We start from the raw sequence: 14,015 nt of genomic DNA on the forward strand, positions 1-14,015 counted from the left end.
GCCACTGATATAAATGCAAACACCCAGGGATACCCGCTGCACTGTCGTAACCTTCAAGACAACACACACAAGCAGATCAATAACTGTTCACAATATTTGTGTGAATATTTAAGAAGGGACTCTCTCTCTCCCTCTCTCCCTCTCTCTCTCTCTTTCTCTCTTTGGTGAGGGAGGAACATGATCAATAGGAATAATTCATGGAGGACACCCTGTGTCTCCTCCATCCATCTCCATCCTTTAGAAATGAAAGATAATGAGTGTGCTTGTTTTAGCCCAGCTGCAGGGAACTGGCTGCATTGATTAGTATGTGTTCAGTGTCACCCTTCACCGTTCCATCAAAGAGAAAACCTCTAAGCAGAGCAGGTCAGACCCCACATGGCCGGATCATTTAGATGTACATTATAGGAAAACAGAATTTTAACATAAATGCTTTCACTCTTGTTTATCACATCTGTATTGTCATAAATGTGTCTCCTTCTACACATCTATCCATCCTGTGCTGTCGATCATAATCAGGTTTCAAATATGTGACTGTGGAGGATGCCGTGTCCTAAATACATGAGCCTGCTCTCTGCCAGTGATCCACTGATGCTCTGCGCTGCTGTAATCTTCTCTGGTGGACAGCTATTGGCATGTCACATTTGTGCTGAGGTTTATCCCGAGGAAGGACTGCTGCATGTACATTCTCATACATATTACGTAAGGGTGTCCTCGTTTTCATCATCTTGCATGTGCTGCTTCCTTCAAGTTCGCTTCAGAGCCGGTTGATCATTTTATTTAGTTCTTTAAAACCTTCTTTAAAACATGCATTGGATTTTGCCTCGTTCATCTGTGGGTACTTCCTTTAAACAGAAAGCAATCATTCCTAACAGGCTGGGGGGCTTTCTCTACCTTCTTATGGGGATCAGGGAATTACACAGGCCTCATAATCCCAACTAAACACTTGACATTGAATATCAGCAGGGAACAACAGGGAAGCTCCTTAATGCCACCCTTTGTGTCCTAATCGAGTTAATAAGCAATTATCCTCTATTATATGAGAAGTATCGAGCATTAAAGAGCTAAAAAAAAAAAAAAACATCAAAAAAAAAAAAAATTAAAAGATCAAAATAAAAACAAAAAATGAAAATGAACATCAACAACAAATACGAATGACACTAACTCCAGGTCCCAGCCAGAACAACAAAAAAACAAGATGCAAAAACAAAAACATCCATCAAAGTCTGATCGGGGCTAAAATGCTTAAAACAAGCTCAAATGTAAAACATCATCAACTCTTGAAATTTCAGCAGCTTGTAGGTTTACCAGGACTTTATTTATAGGTGATGAAGTTTATGAAATGACTCCTGTTTGTCACAAACAAATGGACAGTCTGTTGTAGCCGTCTCACCACATGAAGGTCACTATAATATGCTTACATTATATTTTTAAAGGAATAATTCTGCACTGCTCGACTACATGCTGTGGCATCATCTGGTCCTGTCTTCACTGGTTGCATAAATGTTAGCATCATATGTAACACTGAGCAGAAATTTTGAAACAATCCATCTTTTGACAAAACCTTTAGACAAATGTACCTCAGCATGGTGGTGAAACCATTTAGTCATTTTTCAGGCCCCTTTGCTTCTTTTGATGTCAACATCAGACAGATATGACAGAGAAATTATAGGAAAATAAATAGAAATTCTGCAGGAAACTGATGTGATTACATTAAAAACACTTCAGGATATGTTGTGTTTTTAACAAATTCACCAATTTTTTTAAATGCCCTAAAATCAACTTCATAGTTACCAAAGTTAGGTTGTATAATTATACTCACGCAAAAACTTATCAAGGAACTCTTACATTATGAAAACTGTCTGCAGGTCCTTCAAAGAGTTCTTGTGAAGTTGAATTCTCCCGAAGCATGGCGACGACTTGTCTCTGAAACCTTGAAAACCATCACTGCTGAGGTGTTCGCTTCCAGGTGAAAGAAAGTGTTGGTCCACTTTTCAGAGTTCTATCAGAAACTATCCTGCTGCGTTGCAACTTTTGATTAAAGCAGCAGATTTCTCCCCAAAAGAAAGAATCTTTAGAGCCTTGAAGAGGACCCCAGGGAGGGCTGGTAGCACCAGAGAGAGAGGTGATGTGCTGCAAATCCACTGACAGCACAGCTCGCTTCAGGGAAAGGAGGGGGAGGAGCCGGCCGGCCGGCACTAGCTGCTTGTTCAAATCACATCTTTCAAGGGAAGATGACTGCATCAAACCACCACCCACTGACATTAAGCATGTCCCACACACACACACTCTTTCATCAGTCAGTATGTGGCGGTGACTGTCACACACTGTCCATGTGCTTGGTGTCACACATGCTCCTCTGTTCTCTGGCTGCCGAGGGAATGAAGACAGTGAGATGTCGGTTGGATTTGTTCAGTTCATTCACACAGTGTTTTCTCATTTAAACTGAGTTTTCTGTTTTGTTTTTTTCTATTCAAACACTTGTGGTTGTGGATCAATGTTGCATGAAATGAGGCTCAGCACTGACATCTGTTGGCTGTTGGGAAAATAAAATGTTGTTCCATGCTGTGCTATGCTGTGTTCATGTAAGAAAAAGTCCAAATGAAGACAAACAGAAGAGTATCAGCTCCAAATGTTTATTGGCCCTTACATGGTGAAGCACAACAAAGACAAGATAAACGGATGTCGTGGAGGAAGGAAGAGTTACAGCATGTTTTAAAACGGCAAATCTAGAAACACAGTCTGGTGGAAAGCACAGTTTGTCAGTAACAGCAGAGTACAAACCTATGATACCATCACGTTTTCAAATGTCCTACGTACACATACAAAGGTCAGCTGACTGAAAGTAGAAATGCTGGACATTTTCACACACCTGTCAAGATACAACCACAGATTGTCTCAAACACGATAACGAAACTTAAATAATAAACACTTTTTTTTTGTTTTTAACCACTGAAAAGTACATTTTATAGAGCTACTGAACCAGGTTACACGTTTCCAACCTACGACAGACAACAGTGAAAGTAAAAAAAATAGAATTCTAAAATAGTGTTAAACACTTAGAGCACTAGATTTCAATGGTGAATAAACTAGATGTGGGTTTTTAAAAAGGCAACTCGTCACACATTTCTATCAGACGTGAAGTACCGGTGGCCGACAGATGAAGGCAGACTGTGAAGGCTATAACTGGGAGTCATTCGTCAGGACTCCGTTTTCAGGCAGGTCGTTTGTCATCGCTCCGTTTTCGGGCAGAAGCGAAGCATCTTGGCAAAAGCCCTGGTCGATAATCGCTTTGTTTTCGGTTTTAACCAACCCCAGTCTCTTCTTCAATAATTTGTCCTCGTTATTTAACTTTGTGCGGATTGCGGTTTTAATCTGGCTGCAGTCGACACCGAACTTGACTGCGACGTGATCTGGAGGAAGAAAAACAACATCATGAAATCTCATAAAAAAGATTAGGAGATATAAATTAGGTCTGTGTGCCTCAATCTTCTATATCTTACCAATTATACTTTTCAAAATCTCAGGAGGGAGCTGAGGCTTGTGGCTGTCCTCTCCTGTGAAGGTGTTCCTCCGGCCCTGCAGGGAGTGCGTGGCCAGAGTTTCTCTGTCAAACAGCATCATCAGCAGTGCTGAAGTGTACTTTTTGTAGTCTGCGATTTCGGCAATGCGCTCATAAAGACTTTTTGGCACTCGAAGATTCTCAGAGATATAAAGGAAGCTGTGATCATCCTGAGAGCAAAGAGAGAAAAGTGTTAGTTCCAAAACCGTTTGAATAAAGTTGTCTACGACTGGTGAAAACCATGACAATCTAACAGCAGGACTGACATACAACGAGTTCTCCTACGTTAACAAACTGCAAATGAGCTGAGCAACCTGCCCACAGCTGTACGGTTATGAGCAGACGTGGAGTAACGCAGCACACGGGAGCGCTGACCTCTGGTATGTTGTGAACCGCTCTCATCTCGGCCTCAGGCTCGGTCAGGAAGGAGATGGTTTCATCAGAGTTTTCTGGCGCGACTGCTGCCTCGCCTCCTTGGAGGACGTGATCCAGAGTGACTCGGAGTTCATGGGCGGTGTGCCTCATCTGCATCATGAGGGTGTTCATCTCTGCAAAAAGTGTCAGATCACTGAAGCTGAATAGAGACAGAGCACGTGTATTCAGAAAGTGACTTTGATGGCATGTGTACAGTTTATGTTCAGGGACACAATGAATCCAAACTTCCCCTCATAAAGCCTCATACGCTCCAAAAATGTTTGGCTAGACAGTAACCAATTTCACATTTTATCAATCTCATTTCATAATGGATTAAATGGTATATCCTTCTCTACCTTGCTTTACAAGTATCCAAGTTTTGTGGCAGCTATGACATCCCGTGTGTTTAAACTAGTATTGTTAATTGAATTTGTATTTAAAACTTTTATTGTGTGATTTAATTTGGTAATAATTAGAATGAAAATGGCAAACATCCTCGGGGGGAAAAACATATTTTAAGCCCAGACAAATGTTAATTAGTTACCAGAGACTTGATTATTCAGGTGTAATAAACTGAATGCGCCGCTAGACACATGACACATTTTTTCAGTTTAAGCTGACCTGCTATACACAGACTGCATGCAGTAGCCATGTAACTATTAAACTGGAATTTGAACGAACAAATAAACAAACTCTACTTCCTAAATATTATCAAATACAGACATTTTTCTTGGAACTATTTTTTATTCACAAATTATTCAGATGCTATGAAATGAAATGAAATGAAATGAAAAATACTTTATTTATCCCAGAAGGGAAATTCAATCTATGGCCTCGTAAAGCATTAATTTTAATGTATTAATTGTTGTGTGAGTCAGATGTTAAGCTTGTCCATGTCTACTGTGCACATAATCATAGAATGTAAAATCCTCTTTGCACATTAAACCCAGCAGGTTTGTGAAAATACGACAGAGGTCATGACCTAAATTGCAGACAGGGTCTGTGGTCCAGACAGGCACTTTTTAAGGATATGAGTGAATGAATGAGACATCCTTCCACCTACCTTTGAGTTCCCTCAGCTCTCTCTCTGCCAAAATTCTACACCTGCGCTCATACTTCAGTTGTGCCTGCAGTTGCTCTATCTTCATGAGGAGGCTGATGGTGTCTGTCCTGATGCCTGGACTGGCAATGTTTTCCTCATCAAAGTCGATGGTCTCGGGCTGCCAAACGAGAAGAGACCCCATGAACCGACCAGCACACATGGCATGCTTTGGTGCACAGCTGGAAGAGTTGAGCTTCTCACCTCGTTGTTGGGGAAAGGTGAGTATCCGCTCTCGTCGGCCAGCCTGTACTTCTCCTCCATTGGATCGCAGCCAAAATCCGGCGCATCTGCAACGTTGCCGATCTTCACCATCTTCACTGGGGGTTGTGCTGAAGTTGCTCCTGCGTCTCTCTTGGGTGGCATAGCGAGCAGGGTGGGGGAGGAAATCTGGGAAGAGTAGAAGATTGACCCGTTGACACGTCAAGCATTGCTTTTCTGCACAGGATGGAGTCAAACTGGGAGCCAAACTTTTTTTTTCTCCCCTTCAGTCTCTCAGCGACGATTGTCTGCTCGTTTTTAAACTCATTCATGCAGCAGGAAATTACATGGTTGTTTAGTTTCCAATGCAGCCTCTTCCCCCTCCCCCTGCCTCCCCAACCCCTCCTACTAGCCTCCAGCTGGAGCCACTCAGTGCCACTATGGCTATACATGATCAAATACAGGTGATATCTCGCATTAGACGTATAGAGGAGCCTCACCTGGCCGCTCAGGCTGACTCCAACGATAAAGTGTAAACACAGCCACTGAGGACAAAGACAGCGCAGTACATGGAAATACTGCGTAGTAGAGGAAGCAGTAGTACTACTGCAGTAGTACAGTACATAGATCCTGATATGATTACGGCTATATTTCAACAGCCGCGTAGCAGGTCACCGACTAAATACGTGTGAAATACTGCCACTATATTTGTCTTTCACTGTGTGTGTCTCTCATGTAAATACGAGTATTGAGCTGTGAAATGCATATTTTTGCAGTTATGTGCGGAACAAAGCTGCGAAAACTTATTCCCCGAGGGAAGTATTTCTTCCCAGTACAGCTTCCTGTTCATCTGAGGTGTCGATTCAGCCAATGAGAATCCAGCGTTGTGGGAGAAGGCGGGACATTCTGAAGAGAACGTGGAAGCAGCCAATCAGCGAGCGCTCAGCCTCCTACTTGAACTTCCTAGTTTGGTTGCAGTCCACCCATGTGGGTTCAATGTTGACTCGAGAAAGTTGGAGAGTTAACGCGACTTGTAGTTGTTGTCTGCGTTGAAACGCTGCTTGTCACGTTTCGCCATGTCTTCGTCATTTTTCATGAAGGGGAAAGAAAACCCCAAGTTAGCGAAAAAGGGGAAAAACGTAGCGGCGACGAAACGTAAGGTAAGCGAATAGAAGTGTTAGCATGTAGCATTAGCTAACCGGCAGGTTGGGCTCATGCTGCTCACCTGAACTGACCTGCTGCTGCTTTAGACACTAATTAAAGCTTCTGGAAGACATTGTTTATTTTATTGGACTTGTAAGACCCACTGCCTTAAAGTATGTCCTGCTTCTGTAAATGCGCACCTCGCCAGTATTTACTGTTTTGCACCAAAAGTGGAGCTGAAAACCTTCTTGGCAGCACTGACTCTAACGTGTCGTCTCCTCTTTCCGCTGTTGCAGGTTGATGGAGATTCAGCAGGAAAGAGTAAAGTACGAGCGAAGAAAGCCAGCAAATACAACGAAGAGATTTCCAGCGAGTCTGAGACAGAGAGGTGCGCTTTTAATGTGATCATTCGAGGTTGTGCATTGGTAAGATGCTGCCTTACAATGAAGGCAGAGATCTGACATTTCTGGATTTGCTGTGTTTCCTTTCTCAGTCCTGCCTTGACCAAGAAAAAGCAGTCCAATGAGAGCCATGAATATGATGAAACGCCACAGGAGAAGAAACTTAGATTAGCCAAGCTTTACCTTGAACAGCTCAAGGATGAAGGTAAACATGTGTTAACTACAAAACATGCAGGTCTAACATTGCGGTCGGTGCTTTCTGGTATTAACTGTGGACCTTTTCTCATCAGAGGAACAGAAAGCAGAAGAAGACTCCTTTGAGACAGATCTGATTGCGGGAAGACTTCAAGAAGAAGTGGTAAGCAGTGTCACCGCTGAGGATTTAGGACCTAATACGTCTTCCTCCCTTTGTGTTGCTTCGTACTGATCTACCTTCATGCACAGTGTAGTTCAGCCCCACTGTAGGTTCACACCGTCCTCTACGGATTATTGAACCTCTGACTCGGTGAAAAATGTTGATATGCTCATTGGGTTGCAGTGACACATTAGCCACATGTTATATAAACAGCAGCTAGAACTTTGTGCATGTTTTTTTTTTTTTTTTCTGGCAAAAAGAAAAACCCTTTAATTCAATTTACAATCAACACTAAACTTGCACAAGAACTGCTGATACACGCACTGTTTACATTCTCACAGTATCCCGCATTTTTGCGGTGTTTGCCTGCTAGTATCCCCCAATCAGACATTATGTTTTATATTGTGGATTTATTAGAGGAGCTAATTTACTGTACTTTCTGTAATTTTTTAATTTTTAATTTTTTTCTCCCCCTCAGCTTGAACAGAAAGGAAAGCTCCAGCGACTTATTGCCAAAGATGTGAGTATGAGAACTTTTCCCCTTCAGTTCTGCTGCCTGTTTACTTTTGGAAAAAGCTGCTGATTTACTTTTATTTAATTTTGTCGCTGTCATTCAGCTCATACCACCGGATGCTTCAGAGATCAGGGTGTTAAGAGGACACAAACTTCCCATTACCTGTCTGGTCATCACACCTGATGACAAGTGCATCTTCTCTGCTGCCAAAGACTGCTCCATCATTAAATGTTAGTATGAATGAAATCCTCTGAAGCCATCGTTTCAATTGTTTTCAGAAAACCCTGTATCTCATTTGTATTTATTTTAAATCTTCAGGGGATGTTGGGAGTGGTAAGAAACTGCACACAATACCCGGTGGAAGGAAAGGTACAGAGGAACGCCATGTAGGACACACAGCACACATCCTGTGTATGGCCATATCCTCAGATGGAAAATACTTGGTAAGTCCCCCCAGAAATTACTGCTTTTGCTAGTTTTGGGTAACCTGCTTGTTATGTGAGTGTGACATTAAAGCATAACAGGAGAGTCTTTATATCTTTTCAGGCCACCGGAGACATGAACAAACTGATCATGATCTGGGAGGCGGACACGTGTAAACATCTGTATAAATTCACGGGACACAAAGGCCCTGTGTCGGTATGGTCTCATTCTGTTTCTCATAGTTGGATACAGCTTGTGCTGTTTAATATCTGTGCAGAGTTTAGTCTTGTGAGTAATATAAGATTCTCTTTCCTTCTAAGGGTCTTTCATTCAGGAAGGGAACTCATGATCTGTACAGCGCCTCACATGACCGCTCCGTCAAGGTGTGGAATGTGGATGAGAACGCATACGTGGAAACTCTGTGAGTAACAAATCATCTCTCGCTAACCAAACATTTTCATTTGTTTTTTAATTTTTGGATTTAACCGTGCTTTTGAACCTGTCTAGCTTTGGCCACCAGGACGCTATCACAGGACTGGACTGCCTGAGCCGTGAGCGCTGTGTGACCGCGGGGGGACGAGATCGCACCGTGAGAGTGTGGAAGATCGCCGAGGAGTCTCAGCTGGTGTTTCACGGCCACGAGTGAGTGTCCTTGTACGCCTGTGGCCTGGGCTTCTGTGTCCAGCCTGTTCGCCCCGGTGGGGGTTCAGATGTTTTAATGTCGAGTGTCGGATTCATGTGACAACACTGTGGCACACACTCATTCATCAGTCAGTTTTATTGCTCAGGAGGTTTTAAACATACGAGGAATTTGATGTGTTTTGGTGCAAAACGGTAAGACGCTGACAAGTACAACATTTTTAAAGAAGGATTAAATAATAGTAATACAGTTATTTTGTATGGCGCTTTTCAAGATACTCAAAGTCGCTAAACAGGGTATAAGATTAAAACAGGAACAAAACAAGTTGGGAAAAAAAAGCATGGTATAGAAGGCAAGCACAAAAAAGTAAAACAGTTAAACATTAGAAATGATCTTGAATGTGTGGAGGTCAGAGCAGTGTCAAAAGGGAGAAGGAAAGGAGCTCCAGAGGGTGGGAGCAGCAGCAGAAAAGGCTCTGTCCCCCCAGGTTCGGTGCTTGGTCCTTGGTGGTGGGGCGAGGAGGTGAGCAGAGGAGGAACGAAGGCTGTGGGGCAGGTCTGCGAGGTAGGAGGGGGCCTGATGATAGAGGGCTTTGTGGGTGAGGAGGAGGATCTTGAACGTGATGTTTGACAGAGAGCCAGTGGAGATGTTGGAGGATGGGGGTGATGTGATCATGTGAACAGATGTAGGTGAGGAGACGGGCGGCAGAGTTTTGAATAAGCTGAAGTGTTTTTTAGGAGTCTGGAGGGTAAACCATAGAGGAGGCGATTGCAGTCGTCCAGTCTGGAGGTGATGAAGACGTGGATGAGAGTTTCAGCTGCAGAGAGGGAGGTGGTTGGAGACGAGTGATATGTTTCAGATGGAAAAAGGCTGTTTTTGTGACTTGTTTTGTTAAAAGCAAGTGTTGCTAGTCGTTAGAGTGTAAGTGTTGAAAACAAATAAGCAACAGGAACAATTTGTATGATAAACTTTTTTTTTTTTTTTTTGACAGCAGTAACGCGTATGAAAATTAAGTCTTAACATATTTTCTCTCCTCCTCAGTGTCATGTGTTGATCTGCATGTTTGAACATGTTCCATAGTATATTGATTTTTACATATAGAGACTGATTAATTGACAACACTAATTAGTCTTACAAACTAACTACTTAATCCACAAGAGCAAATTGTCCAAAATCTTTACATTTCTGAGGTATGTTTAATCCTTAGATTAAAAAAAAAACAACCCACTGCCAATGTTGATGCACAGTTATGCAGCAATGTAAACACAGTTTTCTATTTGTTCTTTTTCTTGGAGCAAAGCTGTGTAAGTGAAACTGTGGAAATGATATTGAGCAAGAAAGTAAGGATGATTATCACAAACACAAGCAGAGTCAGACCAAAGCATCACCAGGGTTAGAATAACTGGTCTGCACAGGAAAACCAAAACAGCACTGTATAAGTCCACAAGAGTAACGGCAAAATGACTATTCAATTCAATTCAGTTTTATTTGTATAGCGCATATTTACAACACGTCATCTCATAGCGCTTAACAAAGGCAGAGACAGAAACACCCAACAATCCAAAACATTTGGATTCCCTATAAAAGCTTCAGCAGTCCGAAAGCAGTCTGCAACAGTGGGAAGGAACCGAAAACCCCCGCAGGGGAAAAAAAAACCTCTGACATAACCAGACTAACATGTATAACATCAATAAATGGCTCAAAAGTAATCAACTGTTAGTTTTTTGTAAATGTGATGTTGACAACGATTAGACTCTGACAGCTTGTACAGTGGCTGGTAGCTGTAGAAAATAAAAATAAATAAAAATGATTGCAATAAAACAAGTCAAAAGGCACAGACTGCTAACATTTGAAGAGTGTTTTGAGATAAATGTTCTATCCTCAATGACTTGGAGCGGTAAAGAGTGAGCAGGGGAGTGGTTTTTTTTTTGACATAGCTGATGTTGGTTAAGCAGCAGCTACAGAGCAGTGACTGCAGGTCACTAGCAGCAAAATGTTAAACTGAAACCAAGTGCCTGTGATAGAATATAGAGGATTAATTACACAATACAACTAAAGATAGTAGTGTATGTTTCATGTGCATTAATTCAACAAGCTTAGAATGCCGTGACTGAGGAAGGGTTGGATCTTAAACGCACTCATAATAGATTTAGTGAGCTATCTAAAATATGGCAGAAGGAAACCCTCATTTTAATTTTTTTCTTTTTTTTAAGGCATAACTAACTTCTCTTCACTTTATTTTTTTGTGGTAGCCGAGGACTTATAAAGAATTATTAAATGTTGAGAAATCGAAATGCTTTATTCAGTTTGGGGGTGAAAAAAAATCAAGGCAGACTTGAATTTTTAATGTATTTTTTGACAATAATAGCTTCTGTCTCTGATCCCCATCTATATGCCCTGTAGTTCCAGTTAACATACAGAAAGACTTGCATCATCTCCAACTTTCTCATTCGTTTGTCCTTCAGGGGTTCGATTGACTGCATCCAGCTCATAAACGAGGAGCACATGATAACCGGAGCCGACGACGGGTGAGACATCAGTTGCCATTTTCACATCCATGTTGTGTCACTTACAGTCTTTTTTTTTTCTTCCCCCCCCTTCATTGCGCCGACATATTCATTCATGTGTCTCCTTTTTTGCCCTTTCTTCAATTTCCTCGACGACCTCAGCTCCGTGTCTCTTTGGAGCGTCAACAAGAAGAAGCCTCTCAGCACGGTGAAGCAGGCTCACGGTTGCCATGGCGACGCCGGGCTGGAGCAGCCTCACTGGGTCGCTTCGGTGGCGGCGCTTCAGAACTCGGATACCGTCGCCTCAGGTGCCTCTGGCTGTGAGAGTCCTCTTGACGAGCTTTTTTTTAATCACACACGCTAAGGATGCATTAATTAAACCTTTACAGTTGGTTTGTATGCATTTATTCATTGTAAGGAATAACAGCTGAGGCTTATTCGTTAAATTGTATTTGAGATGTTTTGCAGTTTGTGGTGATATTCAGTAGCGATGGTTCTTCTGTGCAGGTTCCCACAACTCACAGGTGAACGTGTGGAAGTGTGGCCAGAGTTATCGTGGGCTGGAGCCTCTGTTCAGCGTACCGGTGGTGAGCTCCCCATCTGTTCCTCTCTTCTGAAAAAGAAGTTATTTATACACTTTGTTAAGAGCAGTGTACTCCTGGTGGCTGCCGCAGTTGTTCTGTATGTATTTAGCTTTCCTCTGCTCTCCCTTCCAGTCCGGTTTTGTCAACAGTCTCAAGTTTTCGAGCTCCGGGCAGTTCTTGGTGGCAGGAGTCGGACAGGAGCACAGGTAACTGACCGACGTTTCCATAGAAACTGCCCGCAGGCTTCCTGAAAACTTATCGGTGCAGTTTCAGTAAATGAGAAAAGTCACTAGGTGGCGGTGTTGGTCCGTCTCTCAGCCGCAGGTGGAAGAACGTTCAACTTGATTTCTCGTTTCTTTAAACAAGTGATGTCTTAAAATGAGACAGATCAAGAAGAATACATTAAGTCGCTGAAGGAGAGAATGCTACTTGTCAGATCTTCCCCCATTTAGCTTAATTCAAGATAAAAGACACGCAAAGGTGGACTCCATTTTTTTTCTTTTTTCATTGCTGCATAAAGCGGATAATTAAAAAACCCGCCACATACGTGAACATTACTTCAATCTTCTGTGATTGATGTTGCCTTTGACTCTTAGAGGACTTGAGATCCAGATGCTGCAGATTTGAAACGGTTGTGTAATTTTGTTTTTTATCGAGAAGTACAAACATTTTTGGCAGCTTTTGAAGTTATAGATTTGTGCTCACAGAAATGAGAATAATTCATTTTTTATTGTTTTCCCATCTTGAGAGAAAAGATGTTCTCTTGCCGCAGTAGTATGAAGTTGTGCAGAACTCACTTCTCATAAGACATTTAAATGTACTACATGTAACCGTATTACATGAAATGCTTCCTGATTTAGTTTAAGGACAGTTATAAGAGTTAAGGATTAAATTGGGACTTATTTGTTTGAATCTGACCTTAACTGGTTTCAAACAACTCATGAACATCCTAACCTGATTTGTAGATCTCCACTACGACGGTCTAAAGTTAATAAAGGTGCTTTGATTCTGAACCGGAGCCGACTCTCTGAACAGAACCTCAAGGCTTCAGCGCATCCAAATTTGACAGTTTAATAAAATTTCAGTTATTAGCTCGCAGCGAAACACAATATAGTAAATATTAGAGTTTGCTCTGATAACGGCGTTTGATTGGCGTCGAGTCGTTTTGTTCACACGACTGGAGAAGTTTGGAGGCGCTGTAGGAGGAGGTCAAGGTTGTTTAGATCTGGACGTCTCGGAGCCGTTGTTTGCTGTCAGATGAGTTTGAAATGTGATTTTCAGCCTGAAAAAGAGTGGATCACGAAACGAGCATTCATCCCGTGATGATGATGATGTGATTCTGTTTCCAGGTTGGGCCGATGGTGGAGACTAAAGGAAGCCAAGAACGGGATCTACGTTATTCCTCTTAAAAGGAAACCAGAGGAAGCCAAAGTGGCAGAATAGTGAATTGTTACGTGTCTTTTGTTTTGTAAATTAAAGGTTTAATAAAACGCCTTGGTCTCTTTCTTTCTTTTCATATCCACCTCACGTTTAAAAACCCTGAGTGTATTTGCTCATGCAGGCGTCGGCTGTGTGTTTCCCCTGGGCTTATTGTTTTTATAGAAGCCGGCGCTTTAACAGCTTCCGCTTGAGTGAAGGAATTAGAGCATTGTGGGTAAGGTGGGCTGCGCCTGCACGGACCCAAAGTGTGAAGATGCTGCTTTTGTAGGAGTTGGATCGTGATGTGCTCTTTCTATTTTGTGATTTTTAGATTATTTTTGTAAGCGCTGCTGTCTGTCTGCTGGGGACACGTTTGGGCTTCGCTCATCATGGTACCTGCTTCTGTGTTGGAGCCAAAACCTCTAGATTTAAACCTTGAATCTAAAATTTGATTAACAAAGATGGATTTACACACACAAGACGATGCACAAGAACTCATTTGACATCCTACATGACATTTACAGTAGCAAAAGTGAATGGATTTAGCAGAGTGATTTATCATCGTGGGAAACACGAGCTGTTAGCTGGTGATGCCAGTATGTCAGAGGCAGCTATTACTGCGTGATAGTGACACATTAATAAGCCTGATTAGTATTTGCACTTCTTCAGTTGTCCTGCAGGTGTCCTGTCAGGCCTCAGCAGATGAGTTGTCTTACCAGCCCTGTGTTTTATTACTCATGCCCGTCTTCGTTATGT

General features: G+C 42.2%; 2 protein-coding genes across 4 annotated transcripts; one reads left to right on the forward strand and one right to left on the reverse strand.

Moving 5' to 3' along the window:
* Positions 1-2,617: 2,617 nt before the first annotated feature.
* On the reverse strand, positions 2,618-5,961 carry LOC103360304 (uncharacterized). Of its 2 annotated transcripts, XM_008286016.1 has the most exons (6): positions 5,774-5,961; positions 5,277-5,462; positions 5,037-5,193; positions 3,935-4,107; positions 3,501-3,729; positions 2,618-3,410 (listed from the first exon to the last, which is right to left on the reverse strand). In XM_008286016.1, exons 2-6 carry the CDS (start codon positions 5,436-5,438, stop codon positions 3,178-3,180), a joined length of 954 nt encoding a protein of 317 aa, XP_008284238.1. In that variant the 5' UTR covers positions 5,439-5,462; positions 5,774-5,961; the 3' UTR covers positions 2,618-3,177. The 2 variants fall into 2 exon arrangements, with proteins under 2 accessions (XP_008284238.1, XP_008284230.1); XM_008286008.1 differs by lacking the exon at positions 5,774-5,961 and having other exon boundaries at positions 5,277-5,649.
* Positions 5,962-6,260: 299 nt separating this feature from the next.
* rrp9 (ribosomal RNA processing 9, U3 small nucleolar RNA binding protein) lies at positions 6,261-13,333 on the forward strand. Of its 2 annotated transcripts, none has more exons than XM_008286027.1 (15): positions 6,261-6,433; positions 6,713-6,804; positions 6,910-7,022; positions 7,108-7,175; positions 7,651-7,692; positions 7,790-7,916; positions 8,005-8,129; positions 8,233-8,325; positions 8,430-8,530; positions 8,617-8,751; positions 11,215-11,277; positions 11,419-11,576; positions 11,764-11,843; positions 11,973-12,046; positions 13,190-13,333. In XM_008286027.1, the coding sequence occupies exons 1-15, from the start codon at positions 6,350-6,352 to the stop codon at positions 13,281-13,283; spliced, it is 1,449 nt and encodes a 482-aa protein (XP_008284249.1). In that variant the 5' UTR covers positions 6,261-6,349; the 3' UTR covers positions 13,284-13,333. The 2 variants fall into 2 exon arrangements, with proteins under 2 accessions (XP_008284249.1, XP_008284257.1); XM_008286035.1 differs by having other exon boundaries at positions 11,419-11,564.
* The last annotated feature ends 682 nt before the right edge of the window (positions 13,334-14,015 follow it).

The sequence above is a fragment of the Stegastes partitus genome, unplaced genomic scaffold (genome assembly GCF_000690725.1).
Source record: "Stegastes partitus isolate 25-593 unplaced genomic scaffold, Stegastes_partitus-1.0.2 Scaffold10, whole genome shotgun sequence".
Classification (NCBI taxonomy): domain Eukaryota; kingdom Metazoa; phylum Chordata; class Actinopteri; family Pomacentridae; genus Stegastes; species Stegastes partitus.

Coding starts and splice junctions, on each gene's coding strand:
- rrp9 (XM_008286027.1), top strand. CDS start 6,350: ATGTCTTCGTCATTTTTCATGAAGGGGAAAGAAAACCCCAAGTTAGCG. Junction 6,805..6,909: donor AGCGAGTCTGAGACAGAGAG/GTGCGCTTTTAA, acceptor TTCCTTTCTCAG/TCCTGCCTTGACCAAGAAAA. Junction 11,844..11,972: donor CTCTGTTCAGCGTACCGGTG/GTGAGCTCCCCA, acceptor TCTCCCTTCCAG/TCCGGTTTTGTCAACAGTCT.
- LOC103360304 (XM_008286016.1), bottom strand. CDS start 5,438: ATGCCACCCAAGAGAGACGCAGGAGCAACTTCAGCACAACCCCCAGTG. Junction 3,730..3,934: donor CGGTTCACAACATACCAGAG/GTCAGCGCTCCC, acceptor CTTTGCTCTCAG/GATGATCACAGCTTCCTTTA. Junction 3,411..3,500: donor GATTTTGAAAAGTATAATTG/GTAAGATATAGA, acceptor TTCTTCCTCCAG/ATCACGTCGCAGTCAAGTTC.